This window comes from Apaloderma vittatum, unplaced genomic scaffold, assembly GCF_000703405.1.
Source record: "Apaloderma vittatum isolate BGI_N311 unplaced genomic scaffold, ASM70340v1 scaffold5846, whole genome shotgun sequence".
Taxonomy (NCBI): Eukaryota; Metazoa; Chordata; class Aves; order Trogoniformes; family Trogonidae; genus Apaloderma; species Apaloderma vittatum.
The window spans coordinates 33,594-46,548 of NW_009722325.1; the positions used below are offsets into that span (position 1 = coordinate 33,594).

Here is a 12,955-nt window from a genome sequence, read left to right on the forward strand (position 1 = left end):
AGTCTGGAAAAGAGAAGACTTCGGGGGGACCTAATAGCTGCCTTCCAATACCTGAAGGGAACCTACAGGAAGGCTGGGGAGGGACTTTTTACAAGAGTGTCCAGCGATAGGACAAGGGGAAATGGGTTTAAGTTGAAGGAGAATAGACTTAGACTGGACCTTAGGAAGAAATTCTGCAGTAAGAGGGCAGCAAGACTTTGGAATAAATTGCCCAGAGATGTGGCTGCCCCCTCCCTGGAGGTGTTCAAGGCCAAGTTGGACGGAGCCTTGAGTATCATGATCTAGTTGAGAGGCGTCCCTGCCCATGACAGGGAGGTTGGACTAGATGATCTCTAAGGTCCCTTCCAGCCTAGGCCATTCTAGGATTCTATGATTCTCTGTTCTTGTCCCTTTCACTGAGCTGGAAGCACTGACCGAAGAGCATGGGCCTGTCAGGAGAACAAGTGATTGGCAGCCACTTGGTGCTGGAGAAGCCAGGGATCTACAACTAGCATGCTCCACAGCAGGTCCTCAACACTTGCTGACTCTTTCTGCATAGGGCTCCCATGGCTGACAGGATTGATTATGTCCAAAATCATAAAAGGAGAATGTCCCTCTTCTCCACTTTGAGCACTGCAAAATCCTGCCCTCAGCCATGTGAGCTAGGCTGCCAGCAGCTGATTTTTTCTTACGAGGAAAGGGAGGCAGGATCTCTCCACCGCAGTCCAGAGGGCACCAGGTAAAGCAAATGCTGCGTCTGGAAAGATAACTCACCTTGGAGGTGCCTGCACAGCTGAAAAATGTCCTCGCTCTATAGTGACACATTCTAGTCACACATAAACTTTTAAGACCATGGTAAATACAAAATCCTGAACTACTCAGTCCTCCAAAGCCAGGTGTGCACTAGAACCCACTCAGAGCTTGTCAACTTCTACCAGGTTAAGACAAGTTATTCACTTTCTTGTCCCTGTAAATAACACCCTGGGGAACCTGAAATTTTTTTAATTGCTTGCTGAGGTACTTAGGAGACTAAAGGTATGAAAAACAGTACCTCACAGCTAAACACCTGCACCCCTTTGCTATCTTTTGTACTAAATAAGAAAAATTAACAGTCCCAGACATGCAACTCAAGAGTAAGAGAGCACTGTGCAGGGAGATAGAAGAAAACAGCGTCAGCTCTAAATGACAGTGACAACAAGGCCAGAGTTGGGAGTGTGCCCTCTTGAAACACCATACCTACTAACTACCTACCCCTAACTACTAGAATTGCCTGTACCCAGGGGTAGAGACATTGGTGACAGCTAATAACACAGAGGAAAAAAGCTAGCAGGCTTAGAAACAGCTATGCAATTCTTACATGAAGAAGGTTCCAGTTTTGCACTGAAGGAGTGTTTCTTGAACTCATTTTTTGTGACTCCTGTATAAAACACTATGTTGCCTGAAAGGTAGGTAGTAGCAGTGTAGTAGTTGCGACTTTTGTTTCTAAAAGTTATAGTGACTTTAAAGTCACTGCCAAGGATTGCCTTTTGCACTTGGAAGTCCATGTCAACATCTGTTTGGGGCTGATACATGGTATCTTGGATAGTTTGTTTTTTAACGCCATACATCACAGCTGTCTCGAGAGCCAGTCTCTCCTCCTCTGAGCCTAGAAATAAATGAAAATCAAATTTAGAAAGGAAACAGAGGTACAGCATTAGCCCACTCACTGATCACAGGGGTGTTTCTTCCATAGTTTCTGGTAGCTGAAATCAATGAATGAGGACAGCAAACTTTTTTGTGGTAATGTTAGTATTAGGAGAACTTCACAGCATCCAAGGGAGATGGTGTTAAAGATTCAAGCCATATCGGATAAATTGATGCAGCTCAATTGATATTAATGGAGCTACACTGTTTTATTCTGTGTGAACATCTGGCCGGAGTAAGAAAATAGCTGTACAGAAAGCCTTGAATTGTTCTGAATATTTTGAGTTACTCCATGACTACCCTTTGTTTTCACTACAGCTTATGCAGCCCAAAACATCTCTGAGTAGCATGTTTTGTGCCCTCATCAAGGCATCTGTATTGTTTCAGGGATGGAGCTAATAAAATAAAGAGTACTAGAGGGCATCTTGGCAGCTTTTCAGGAAGCTCCCTCAGTGCTAGAGGTTTGTAAATCCACCATCCAAGATCTGACTGGGGTAAATCTACATCAGTACGGTCCCATCCCACTTCAGGTTACCTTCTTGGAACTTGTATTCCTCAGTAATCTCCATCATTCCATCACCCCCAACTTCCTTGGTCACAATCAACTGCCCAATATGGGTTCTGTCAATATTTTCTATCACTTGGGTTCCATTTTTCTCCCTTCTTGAGTAAACAATATCAGCATTCACCTATAAAATTAAACGAAAAAGGACTGACATAGGCAGAAGTAGAGAGAGGAAGAGAAGCCAGCCTATATCCCCTCAAAACAAGGACATTGACATGAAGTCCCACTAGTTACTCACACTGAAGTCCCACATTTAAAATTAGTCATATGCTACAATAATAATCAGGTGTGTTCTACTATCCTGCAGCTCCAAACAAAAACCAGTGTAAATTTGAGTAGGCTACAGAGACTCCATTTGGACTTGGGGAGTGTGATTAAACATTCTTTGCACCAAAAAGCTTTAGACCACAGAGAGGGGGGCACTTCACAGATGAAATATCTTCATTCTCTTATGTCCTAAGCTATATACAATTCAATTAGAAGGAGACTTTCTCTAGAGCTGCTGCAATTCTGGTCACACCAAGAGGTTAAAACTCCAGATCAGGCCCTCTGGCTCCCCAGAGAGATATTTCCCCCTCACATCTGCCAGTCAAATCACCCATGTGAGCTCTCCTTGACCCACTGCAGCCAAAAGGAACATGGTGAGCAAAGACTTCCTAAAAGTCACTGCATCCATTGTGACCGAAATAAGCAAGGAAGCCTTTTTGCTGGCAAGCCTGAGAAGGAGGTGAGAGATAACAAGGGATGAAGATGAGCAGCTAGAGCAAGTGACTTGTTTTCCAGCATAGCTGGAATCTGGAAAGAATAAATGACCACAGCCTGAAGTTGCATGGGAGCCAGTAGCTTTTTCTGCTTGTTGCATTGGTGAGCAGAGATTAGAGAAATCTCTGCCATTCATTCGAGCCGTATCACACCTACTGGCCTGCATGTCAAAATGTAATAATGAGATTTTACTCTGATGTGAAATATACGTGAAGTAACTTCTCAATACACAGATTGCAGTGGAGCCTGACCTTCTATCTCACCTATGGTCCCACTGGTACCACTCAATGCACTAAAAATTTCCAGGTATGTACCTCAGCATAGACGAAAGGAGCATCAAATTGAAAGCAAACATGACCATGTTTAATAGCTTGAACTGAGGCTGGGCCACACCTGTACATTCCTGTGGGAAGAAGAGAGATAAAGTGAGAGATATAATTAATTAAAAAAACATGTCCAAATCTTATATTTTCTCAAAGAACAAGAATTCTTGGGGTTTGGTAAACTCTTTTAATAGTTTACAGGAACTCCTGGCCAAGACATGAAAAGCTTAATTTCTGTTACCAACCCTCTAAACAACACATTCTTAAGCCTGGAACAACCTAACGGTTCAGTACCTTAACAGCTCCGTAAAGTCCACTGTAAGTCTCAAGTGCTTAAAATGCAGTTACAGCCAGTTTTGGTTAATGCAGATAATTTTAGGAGTGCTCAGTTATACCACAGACTGAGAAAGATATCACTGCAAATTTGTTAAGAATGTCTTTTAATAACTGGACAATTAAGGACTGGAAAGAAAGAGCAATGACTTTTCACTTTTTCTCTCCTGCATACCATCTGCTCAGGAAGCTTAGTGAGGGCTGCAGACACAAAATGAAGAAAAATAATTTGATCAGGCTCCTGTAAGTGTTCTCTAAAATTTCAGAAGGCATCTTTTGGCAGCAGGACTACATCTCTTCTGTAGCAGGCAGGGCCCTTCTCAGGCAGGACTTTGTGCACAAGCATTATAAGCAGTGTTACAATAAAACCAGAGTTATTTTAGAACTCAAAACAAACGAGAAGGCCCTGAGCACAAGTGAGTATGGTTTTGTTGTGCAAGAAGTTGTCACCGACCATAGAGTGCCACCGGCTCAGCTCCCATCAGGTCCCTGTGCCACAAAGAACCAGAGCACTGGGAAGAGAGTTAAGAAGGACTCCAAGCAACATTACCATCACTGGTTTCTTGGGGTGTCCCATCAACAACCTGCCATCCTCCAAAACCAACAGGAAGATCAGGTCTGGTCATCCAAGCTTCATTCCAGCAATGGTAATTCCTTAGACAAGAGATTAGACCAGAATATTAAATTCTCGGAGATAAGCACAGAGACCAAACAAACTTGTGTGTTTATGTCCTTTTAAGGTCTTCCCAGTGTGTCATGCCAATGAGGGAGGTCAGATCTCTTAGAATGCGCAGCTTTCCATAAAACCTACCTACAACGACTTTGGGACAAGGTTTGCCTTTAGGGGCCAGGACAGTATGCTGAAAGGTGAATTTCTGCAGGTGGTTCATCTAGGCACTCAGGATTGAAATGCTCTCACTTGGCTTGATGCTCAGGAAAAGGAAAAAAAAACTAACAACAACCAAATAAACAGTACAGCGTCATCATACTCTGCCCAGAATGTTTCAAAGATGAGCAGAAAAGACAGAGTCTGTAATTTCCTGCAATGCTACCAGTGCTCAAGGTAGCACGAGAAAAAAAAAAAAAGGCAGTCTAGGAAGAGGGTCTTGTAGTAAAGCCAACAAAGTGTTTGAATTTCATTACTGCAAAAAATAAAAGGAGGAAGAAGTAGAGAAAGGGGCAGTTTTGCTTGCAAGTGATACGTATGAATAACATTACGCCTGTGTATCTGCTGATACAGGCCCTAGCACACATAATGATATTAACAACCAAACCCAGAACTGTTAAACTCTGACCGTTTCATTAATAATAGGTGAAAATCAGCCACGGAGCAGAGTCGGAAGGATCTGAAGCTTGTCTAACAAGATATTTCAAAGTGGAAATGAAAGCTTGGATCAGGGTAAAACTTGTCAGTTAGGAGAGTTAATGAAGCAGCATTACAGGAAAAGGAATTATTCAAGGAAAATGACGCACACTCAGAGAATTTTTGACGCTGCTGAGAGTAGTCACTGCTGAATCATGCTCAAAGAGCTTTGCTGCGTGCTATCAGAGAATGGGGACACACTTTGCGGTAGGTTGGTTTTTGAAATCTGTTAGGCCAACATGTGAGAGAGACAATCCCTCCTCTGAAGTCTTCGCTGGTTCTCTTTGAACCAAACTCAGATGTGTCACTGGCTTTGTGTTCTGCGAAAGATCCTGAAGAGCAGGCAGGAGGAAAAGATGATAAAACCAAGCAGGGGATAAAAATGTGGAAAATGGCAGCTCTGCTTCATTTCTGTAATTAGGTAATGCAGTTTCTTCTATATTTTTTTCTACATTCGTCCTAGGGGACAGGACTTTTCTTACTGGCTTCTACTGGTGTAGTGTTGAGTGCAACAGGACAGCAATCTGTCTAAGTCTGCTGCCATGCAAATGACAAATACACTTAAGGATATCGAATGTGGATGGACAGAAAGACATTCCTTGTAAAGCACATGAACACTAAGGAAAGGAGGATGAGGAGAACCTTTGCCTCTCCAAAATGTAGCAGAAACTTCTCTCTGGCAGAAGCAAGCACAGCTGAGGAGCTGGCTTCACAGCCATAATTTGTTAAACTGATTCTGTAGTTCTTGTATTCTACAGCAAGCCTGAGACATTAAAGAGAGCAAGAAAGGCTATACAGATCAATGTAGCGACCATTAAATATTTACAGAGATAATTACGAATAGACTAAACAAAGCAATGGGGAAATTAATAAAAGATGACCAGGTGGATTTTATGCCTGGAAGACAGTTTAAGAAGGATACTTCCTATTGCTTATGAGACAGGCACATGCTGAAAACAGCTGCTGCCCTTTCATTATCTGGTAAGCTCATGCACTGGGAGAGAACTGCTGATGACATTATTGAGAAATTAGAGAAAAGTGAAGTGAAGTGAAGTGGGAGAGCAGAGGTCTCAGAAGGGCTTTCTCCATAGACCTGGACATGGATGAATCGCCATGGGGCCAGGTGACTTCGAGTAAGTTTTTGCTGAGGTACTGACTTCAGTCTGCTTGGACCTCACAGAAGGAGAGAGTCTTGACTCCCATCCAAGAGAAATATTCTTTAAGTGTCTTTATATCATCATTAAGAAAGACAAGGAGAACAAAGTAAGGGGACAGAGGCAGTAATGATGGGCCCAGATCCGGCCAGCTTTATAAAAATAACTTTTTTGCAAGGTCTGTGTAATTTTGTATATGTGTTTTTTTTGTTGTTGTTGTCTTCTACCCTGAGGGAGAAGATGATCTTTAATAAAAATAAATAAATGTCAGATAATATTTAGAGGGAGCCCCACACTCAAGAGATTGATTGGACTAAAATCCTGGCTCCAACTATCCCTGAAGTCTGAGAGTATTTAAAACCTGAAGACAGATCAGCACCAGGAGTACAAGGCAATAGAAATGATATATTAATAAAGAAAAAGACCTTTGCTTCCAGTTTTCAAATTATAAATAAAAGTGAGAAATACATTAAAATCATTATAAATACCCTCAGCTTGCCCTCTCTAAAAAAAAAGAAAGAAGAAATAAAGAGACATTAAAAATAAAATCAAGGTTAAGACATAAGCCATTCAAGGTTAAGACACAAGCCATTTAAAGTTGGCATGTGGGCTACCATGGAGTGTTATAGAGTAATGAAGAGAAAGGACACAGAGAAGAAATGAAAAGAGGTGTGTGATACATTAAGTCATGCCCCGAGGGTTATATGCACCATGTACTAATAAATGCATCAGGAGGATAAAAGGATGAGCAAGGCAGTTTAGAAAGTAACCAAGCCAAAGAAAAGCAAACGTAGGATGGACGAAATGCTAGGGTAAAGTTTCTTATGAGTTTCAGTGGATCAAGGATGATTTTGGAGGATCTGGCTCTGTTTCAAAAGAGTGGAAGAAAACAGGACTAAATTAAGAAGCCTTGGGAAGCATCTGGGAAAAGAAAACGTACGGAAGTAAAAGGAAATTTCAAAAGTGCGTAAGAGGTGTTTCATGGATCAGGTTAGGAGAAGGAAAGAAGAGGAGATGAGATAGTGTGGTTGGAAGCATGGCAATGACCCGTTACATGGTGTATACGGACTGAGCAGTGAGGTGGCCAGTCACTGGGTTTTGTTTCACACCATTTATAGGCAGAGGAGGTTTCTAAAGAGTGACTGTTCATTTACAGCTCTGTGAGCCATAGGAGGACCATGAGACATACTGGGGCCCTGCTGTCGCATAGACCAGATTCAGCTCAGGAAACTGGAAGCCTCCAAGGATCCTAAGAGCAGGGAACAAGGCAAATAGCAATACCACAGTCCTGGGCTTAGAAGAGAAGGCTTTGGCCTGTTTAAGGTACTGCTTGAAAGAATCTCACGGGGGTCAGTTCTGGAAAGAAAATTGGTCTGGGAGAGCTGGTTGTTTTTCAGGGTTCACCTCCACCAAGCTTAAGAATGGCCCATCCTCATGTGCCAGAAATCAACCAAAAGTGGCACAAGGCCTGCATGGTGTACAAGGTGGTCCCAATTAAACCCAAATATTAAAAAAAAAAAAAGGACACAAGAGGTGGAAACAGGGACAGGTGACCAGGAAAAACAAACCCCAGATCAAATGGAGTATGCGACGGGATGTGAAGAGCATTAAGGAAGGCAATCCCATCAGTATCAAAAGAGAGACTATGGAAAATGTGGATTTGCTGCTGAATGGGGCAAGGGATCTGGTGACAAAGGACTATTAAAAGGCCAAATTATTCAATGACTTCTTTACCTTAGTTTTCACTGCTAAGATTTGCCCTTAGGAATCACAGACCCTGAAACCAGTGTGGAATTTTGGAATTATGAAAATTTACTGTCTGTAAAAGAAGAACAAGTTAGAGAATATTTAAACAAACCAGACACACAGAACTCCAATGGATCTGATGTGATGGACCCAAAAGTGCTGAGGCAACTGTCCAATGTCATTGTAAGACCCTCCCTATCTATCTTTGAAAGCTCATGGAAATTGGGGAAGGTTCCTGAGGACTGGAAGAAAGCAAATATCACTCTTCAAGAAAGAGGAGAAGGACTACACAGAGAACTACAGACTTGTCAACCCCACCTTTGTCCTGGGGAAGGTTATGAAGCAAATTCTTCTCCAAAACTTTTCCAAACATAATAAGGACAAGGTGATTGGCATTAGGCAGCATGGGTTTACAAGGGCCCATCTGCGCCTGACCAGCCTGATAATCTTCTCTGATGAAATGAATGACTGAATGGACAAAGGGGAATCAGTGCACTGGGATTCTTTTTTGACTTTAGCACCATCACCCAGAACATCCTTGTAGACAAACCGTTCAAGTATAGACCAGATAAGTGCACAGTAAGATGTTCTGAAAAGAGGCTGAACTTCTGAAATCAGAGGGTTGTGGTCAGCGGTGTAAACTCCAGCTGAAGCATAGTAACTAGTTGTGTACCCCAGGAGTTGATGGTGGGTCCAATACTGTTTAACATCTTCATTAATGACCTGGATGACAAGGCCTGCTACACCCTCAGCAATTTTGCTTATATAAAAACTGAAAGGAATGGCTGGTGCACCAAAAGCTGGAGAGGCTAAAAAAGCTGGAACTGTTCACCCTACAGATGGGAAGGCTCAATAGGATCTTATCCATGTGCATAAATGTCTTGTTACAGAGTCAGGAGGAAAAAGACAGAGCCAGATCCTTCTCAGTGGTGCGCAGTGACAGGACAAGAAGCAATGGGCACAAACTGAAACAGAAGAAATTATGTCTGAACATCAGGTTATACTTTGTTACTGTGAGAATGGTTGAGGCCTAGTACAAGTTTCCCAGAGAAGTGGTGAAGTATCCATCCTTGGAAATATTCAAAACCAACCAGACACAGCCCTCAGCAACCTGGTCTGGCTGACCCTGCTTTGAGCAGGCGTTTGGATGACTTCTAGATGTCCCTTCCAGTCTCTACTATTCTGTGATGCTGCAGTACAAGCTTCAGATGTAAATGAACATAATTGCTTTCCTTAGATTAGGTAACAGATTATGGAAATCACACAAAAGAGGTTACAGCAACGCGTTCAGTCATTTCCTCCATCACAGAAGGAGTTTTTTACAGTTTTAGTACAAAGACTTCCAGAGATGAAGTTGTTAATGAAACTTGCTGATGAGCAGCTATACTGATGAGCTGAAGATATCACTGACACAAATCAAGTATATTAACACTGAACACGACAAGTGTCTCTCGAATATAGGAATATATACAGAGGTCACATTCACTGCTTCACTCTGAGGAGGAAAGGCTTGAGGCCCGATAACCCACACATAATTTCAACTACACAGAGCATATAATCAATATATACTACACTTCTGTCAGACAGGAGACAGTAAGAGTTCGAGGAGGAAGGTGGAGCACTGCCTTCTCCAAAAGAACACATACATTCCATTTCTTGTTCCTAGGGACCTTTCTTTTTATAAATCAGGTGACAACGCTTCGGTAACTTGTTGTGATACCTTGGCTTGTTTCTTTTTCAGCTGAACTGGATTTTTTTGGGAAAGATTACCAGTTCGAGAGAGTGACTGCATGCACACAGTGTAAACCCAGACTACAAATATAGGAACTGGTCAGATGCAGGACAAGAAGGACATTTTTCCATAGATATTGAAGCATCTCTCTGAGCCTGTCTCCAGACTGATGGAAGTGCCCATCCTACCCATTTTCATTTTTAGACATGGCCTGGCCCTAACGAGCACAAACCTATCCCATCTCTCCTCCACTGTCCTTAAATGTGTATTATACAAAATGATAACATTAGTAGTGGGATTCCCTAGGGTATGTCTCTTTACACGACAAGTGTTTCATATCAGTCAGCCTAGTAACAATATATTAATTCTGTTTGACATAAGCTAGCAGTGTTCTTTAATGCACAGAGAAATAAATAAACCACAGGCATTGCTGTCATGTTCTTTACTAGTTATATAGTTGACACATTAAAGGCATTTGCCAGAACTCACCAGACAGAATCTTTTGTAAGTTTAGTATCCAATTTCCCTTCATCATCCAAAAAGAAATCCAACTGTAAGTTGGCGTTGTTATCGTGGGCAGAAGAATAGTTGGTTACGAGTCTTGCAGGTATCCCCAAGCACCTCAGAACTGTGGCAAAGAGAGAAATGTGATGAGAAAGTCTATGAAGACTGTGCTCATGGATGACAGGATGAGTAGAGAGAAACTATTAATAACTAGGATAAAATTGAAAACCTCAGTCAAATCAACCCAAATAATTCCTCCCATCTGCCTTTATATAGAGTATGTTAAATATTTTATTTGGTCTCAAAATGATGAACATTCAAGATATATAATGGCACAATGATTATAACCTAAGCAGCAGATTACCAATAGTTTTAGCACAGTCTTGCATAGTGACAACACTGCGCAAATCTGGGTGCGATGGGTCAGCTGCATGATCAAATGTGATATAAAGGAAAATAAGTTTGAGCCTGCAAGAAATGCAAAATATATTAGGTCTCCTAGTATCAGTAACCCAGGAGAGCTATAAGACTGTGCTAAAAAAGAAAATTAATAGAAAGTATCTGCTTCTGGTTGATTTGGAGTTTTTCTCTTTGACAACTGCCACCAGAAGGTATCCTGAGAACACAAATAATAAAGCAGAAAATTACTGCTAACAAGGGGGAAAAGCTTCATTATTTGCAAGTGAGATATCAGTTAGACAACCTGAACAAAATTAATTAGATAATTTGTATTGATTGCTAAATAATAGTACTTTGGAGTCAATAGCTCCTTCAAATAAAGAATCTTAAAAAGAATCAAAAAAAAAAAAAAAGCCCCTACCCCTAAATCTTGGACCGCCACAGTGTAGCACTGATGATTCTTTTCCCCATTTGACAAGCGGTAGATTTGGGAAATGTGGAAAAGCTACGGCTATGTCTGAAAAGCAGCAGTGTATCATTAGGCTTCTGTGTTTGTGGTGGACCCTGGCTGATAGATAGCCATGGAGCACAGCCCCGAGGGGGGAGCAAGGCTGCAGGGTGACACATCATCTCAGCTTCTCCAGATGAAATATTTTGTCTCAGCCAAAAAAAAGTTCATGTTTTCCAATTTAGGAGCCAACACAGTTCGGCAGAAAACATAGTAGTTTGGAGGTGGTTTTGGTTTTTTTTTGTTGTTGTTTTTTTTTAAAGGGAAAATGTTTTTATTGAAATCCTATTTAAAAATAGATCCTATGCTGCAATGTTGAACAGACCTTGCTGCCACTGCTGGGTTTTGTATATTCATTAGTGTCACTACTGTGACTCCCAATAAAGTGTAACGCTGCATATTCATTTCAAGTTCCTGGATGACAAATTACTTGGATGCATCCAATACCATATGTACCTATTGATTAAACTTAATTCAAGTGCCCTCCCAGGCTTCCAGCACATGAGCCATCAGGCTTCATTGAAAATAATTTGTCTGACAATTTCAAGATTAATGACCATTTTTCAGAATGTTTTAGCATTTTTAATGGATGACTATCCAGAGCGTACAACATAGTAACCTTGGAAAGCTGGACTGGTCACAATGAGAAAACATGGGCAGCTGAGACTGACTCAAAATCAGTTGGCCAAGAAGGCCAATGGCCAGTGGCCAATGTATTAGGAACAGTGTGGCCAGTAGGAGCAGGGAAGTGATTGTGCCCCTGTACTCAGCACTTGAGGCCGCACGTCGAGTGCTGTGTGCAGGGCTGGATTCCACAGTACGGGAAGGACATCGAGGTGCTGGAGACGGTACAGAGAAGAGCAACCAGAATGATTAGGGGACTAGAGGGTAAGTCTTATGAAGAGAGGCTGAGGGAGCTGGGGCTGTTCAGCCTGGAGAAGAGGAGGCTGAGGGGAGACCTTATTGCTCCCTACAACCACCTGAACGGCAGCTGTAGTGAGACGGGTGTTGACCTCTTCTCCCTAGTGAACAGCGACAGAACAAGAGGGAACGGGTTCAAGTTGCACCAAGGGAAGTTTAGATTGTATATTAGGAAAAACTTCTTCACCGAAAGGGTGGTGAAGCGCTGGAATGGGTTGCCAAAGGAGGTGGTGGAGTCACCATCCCTGGACGTGTTTAAAAAAAGGCTGGATGTGGCACTTGAGGAGATGGCTTAGTGTTCAGGTGCTGTAGGGCTGTAGGTTGGACTTAATGATCTTAAACGTCCTTTCCAACCTTTATGATTCTATGATTTTAGTTGCACACGGCTGTTTGGACCTCTGCTGTCCTCTCCGTGTGGTGGTCAGTAGCTGGACTTGTCGGTGGCTACGTGTCCGATCAGCTTCATCTCATGAAACTCAACAAAGTTTACACTTCAGCAATCCTCGCAGCAACGCGAAGTGCCCGGTCTCTGACTTGACTAACTTAGCCAGCTATCTGAGCCTAGTTTTGCCCTAGATAAATACACCTTTCTGTTTAACACAGCAGGCTCCCAGACCCCACTGCTTCGCCCCAGTTTCACAGTGGCCTGCAGGGAAAAAACTGCGTAGTGGTGATTCGGGGCCAGCGTTGGGTGAAGGTGGGAGAAACTGATGTGTGTCTGTGTGTCTGTCTGTAATCTAGGGAAATCCAGATGAGGCAAAAGGCAGAGAAGACAAAGTGGCCCATGGAGGCCCCTATGAGGAACTGCATCCACAGGGAAACATTTGCAAGAGGCTTTTGGAATCCATGGTGGGGGGCAGAGGCTGAGAAGCATCAGGTACAGACTGTGCCACCTCAGGCAGCAAAGGAAGCAGGCATCTCTCAGGTTCTTTGGGTGTGGGTGGTACCTCATTATCCCACAGCACCAGGAATAAAATTAATCA

The 12,955-nt window shown here is 42.5% G+C and overlaps 1 protein-coding gene across 1 annotated transcript in view; it reads right to left on the minus strand.

Moving 5' to 3' along the window:
- F13A1 (coagulation factor XIII, A1 polypeptide) overlaps positions 1-12,955 on the minus strand; it is a 56,146-nt gene that overhangs the window by 11,160 nt on the left and 32,031 nt on the right. Inside the window, exons 7-11 of the mRNA XM_009871733.1 lie at positions 10,130-10,268; positions 4,196-4,299; positions 3,304-3,392; positions 2,198-2,351; positions 1,337-1,624 (exon numbers count right to left, since the gene is read on the minus strand). Coding sequence (XP_009870035.1) covers positions 1,337-1,624; positions 2,198-2,351; positions 3,304-3,392; positions 4,196-4,299; positions 10,130-10,268 — 774 coding nt within the window. The remainder of the gene's footprint in view (positions 1-1,336; positions 1,625-2,197; positions 2,352-3,303; positions 3,393-4,195; positions 4,300-10,129; positions 10,269-12,955) is intronic.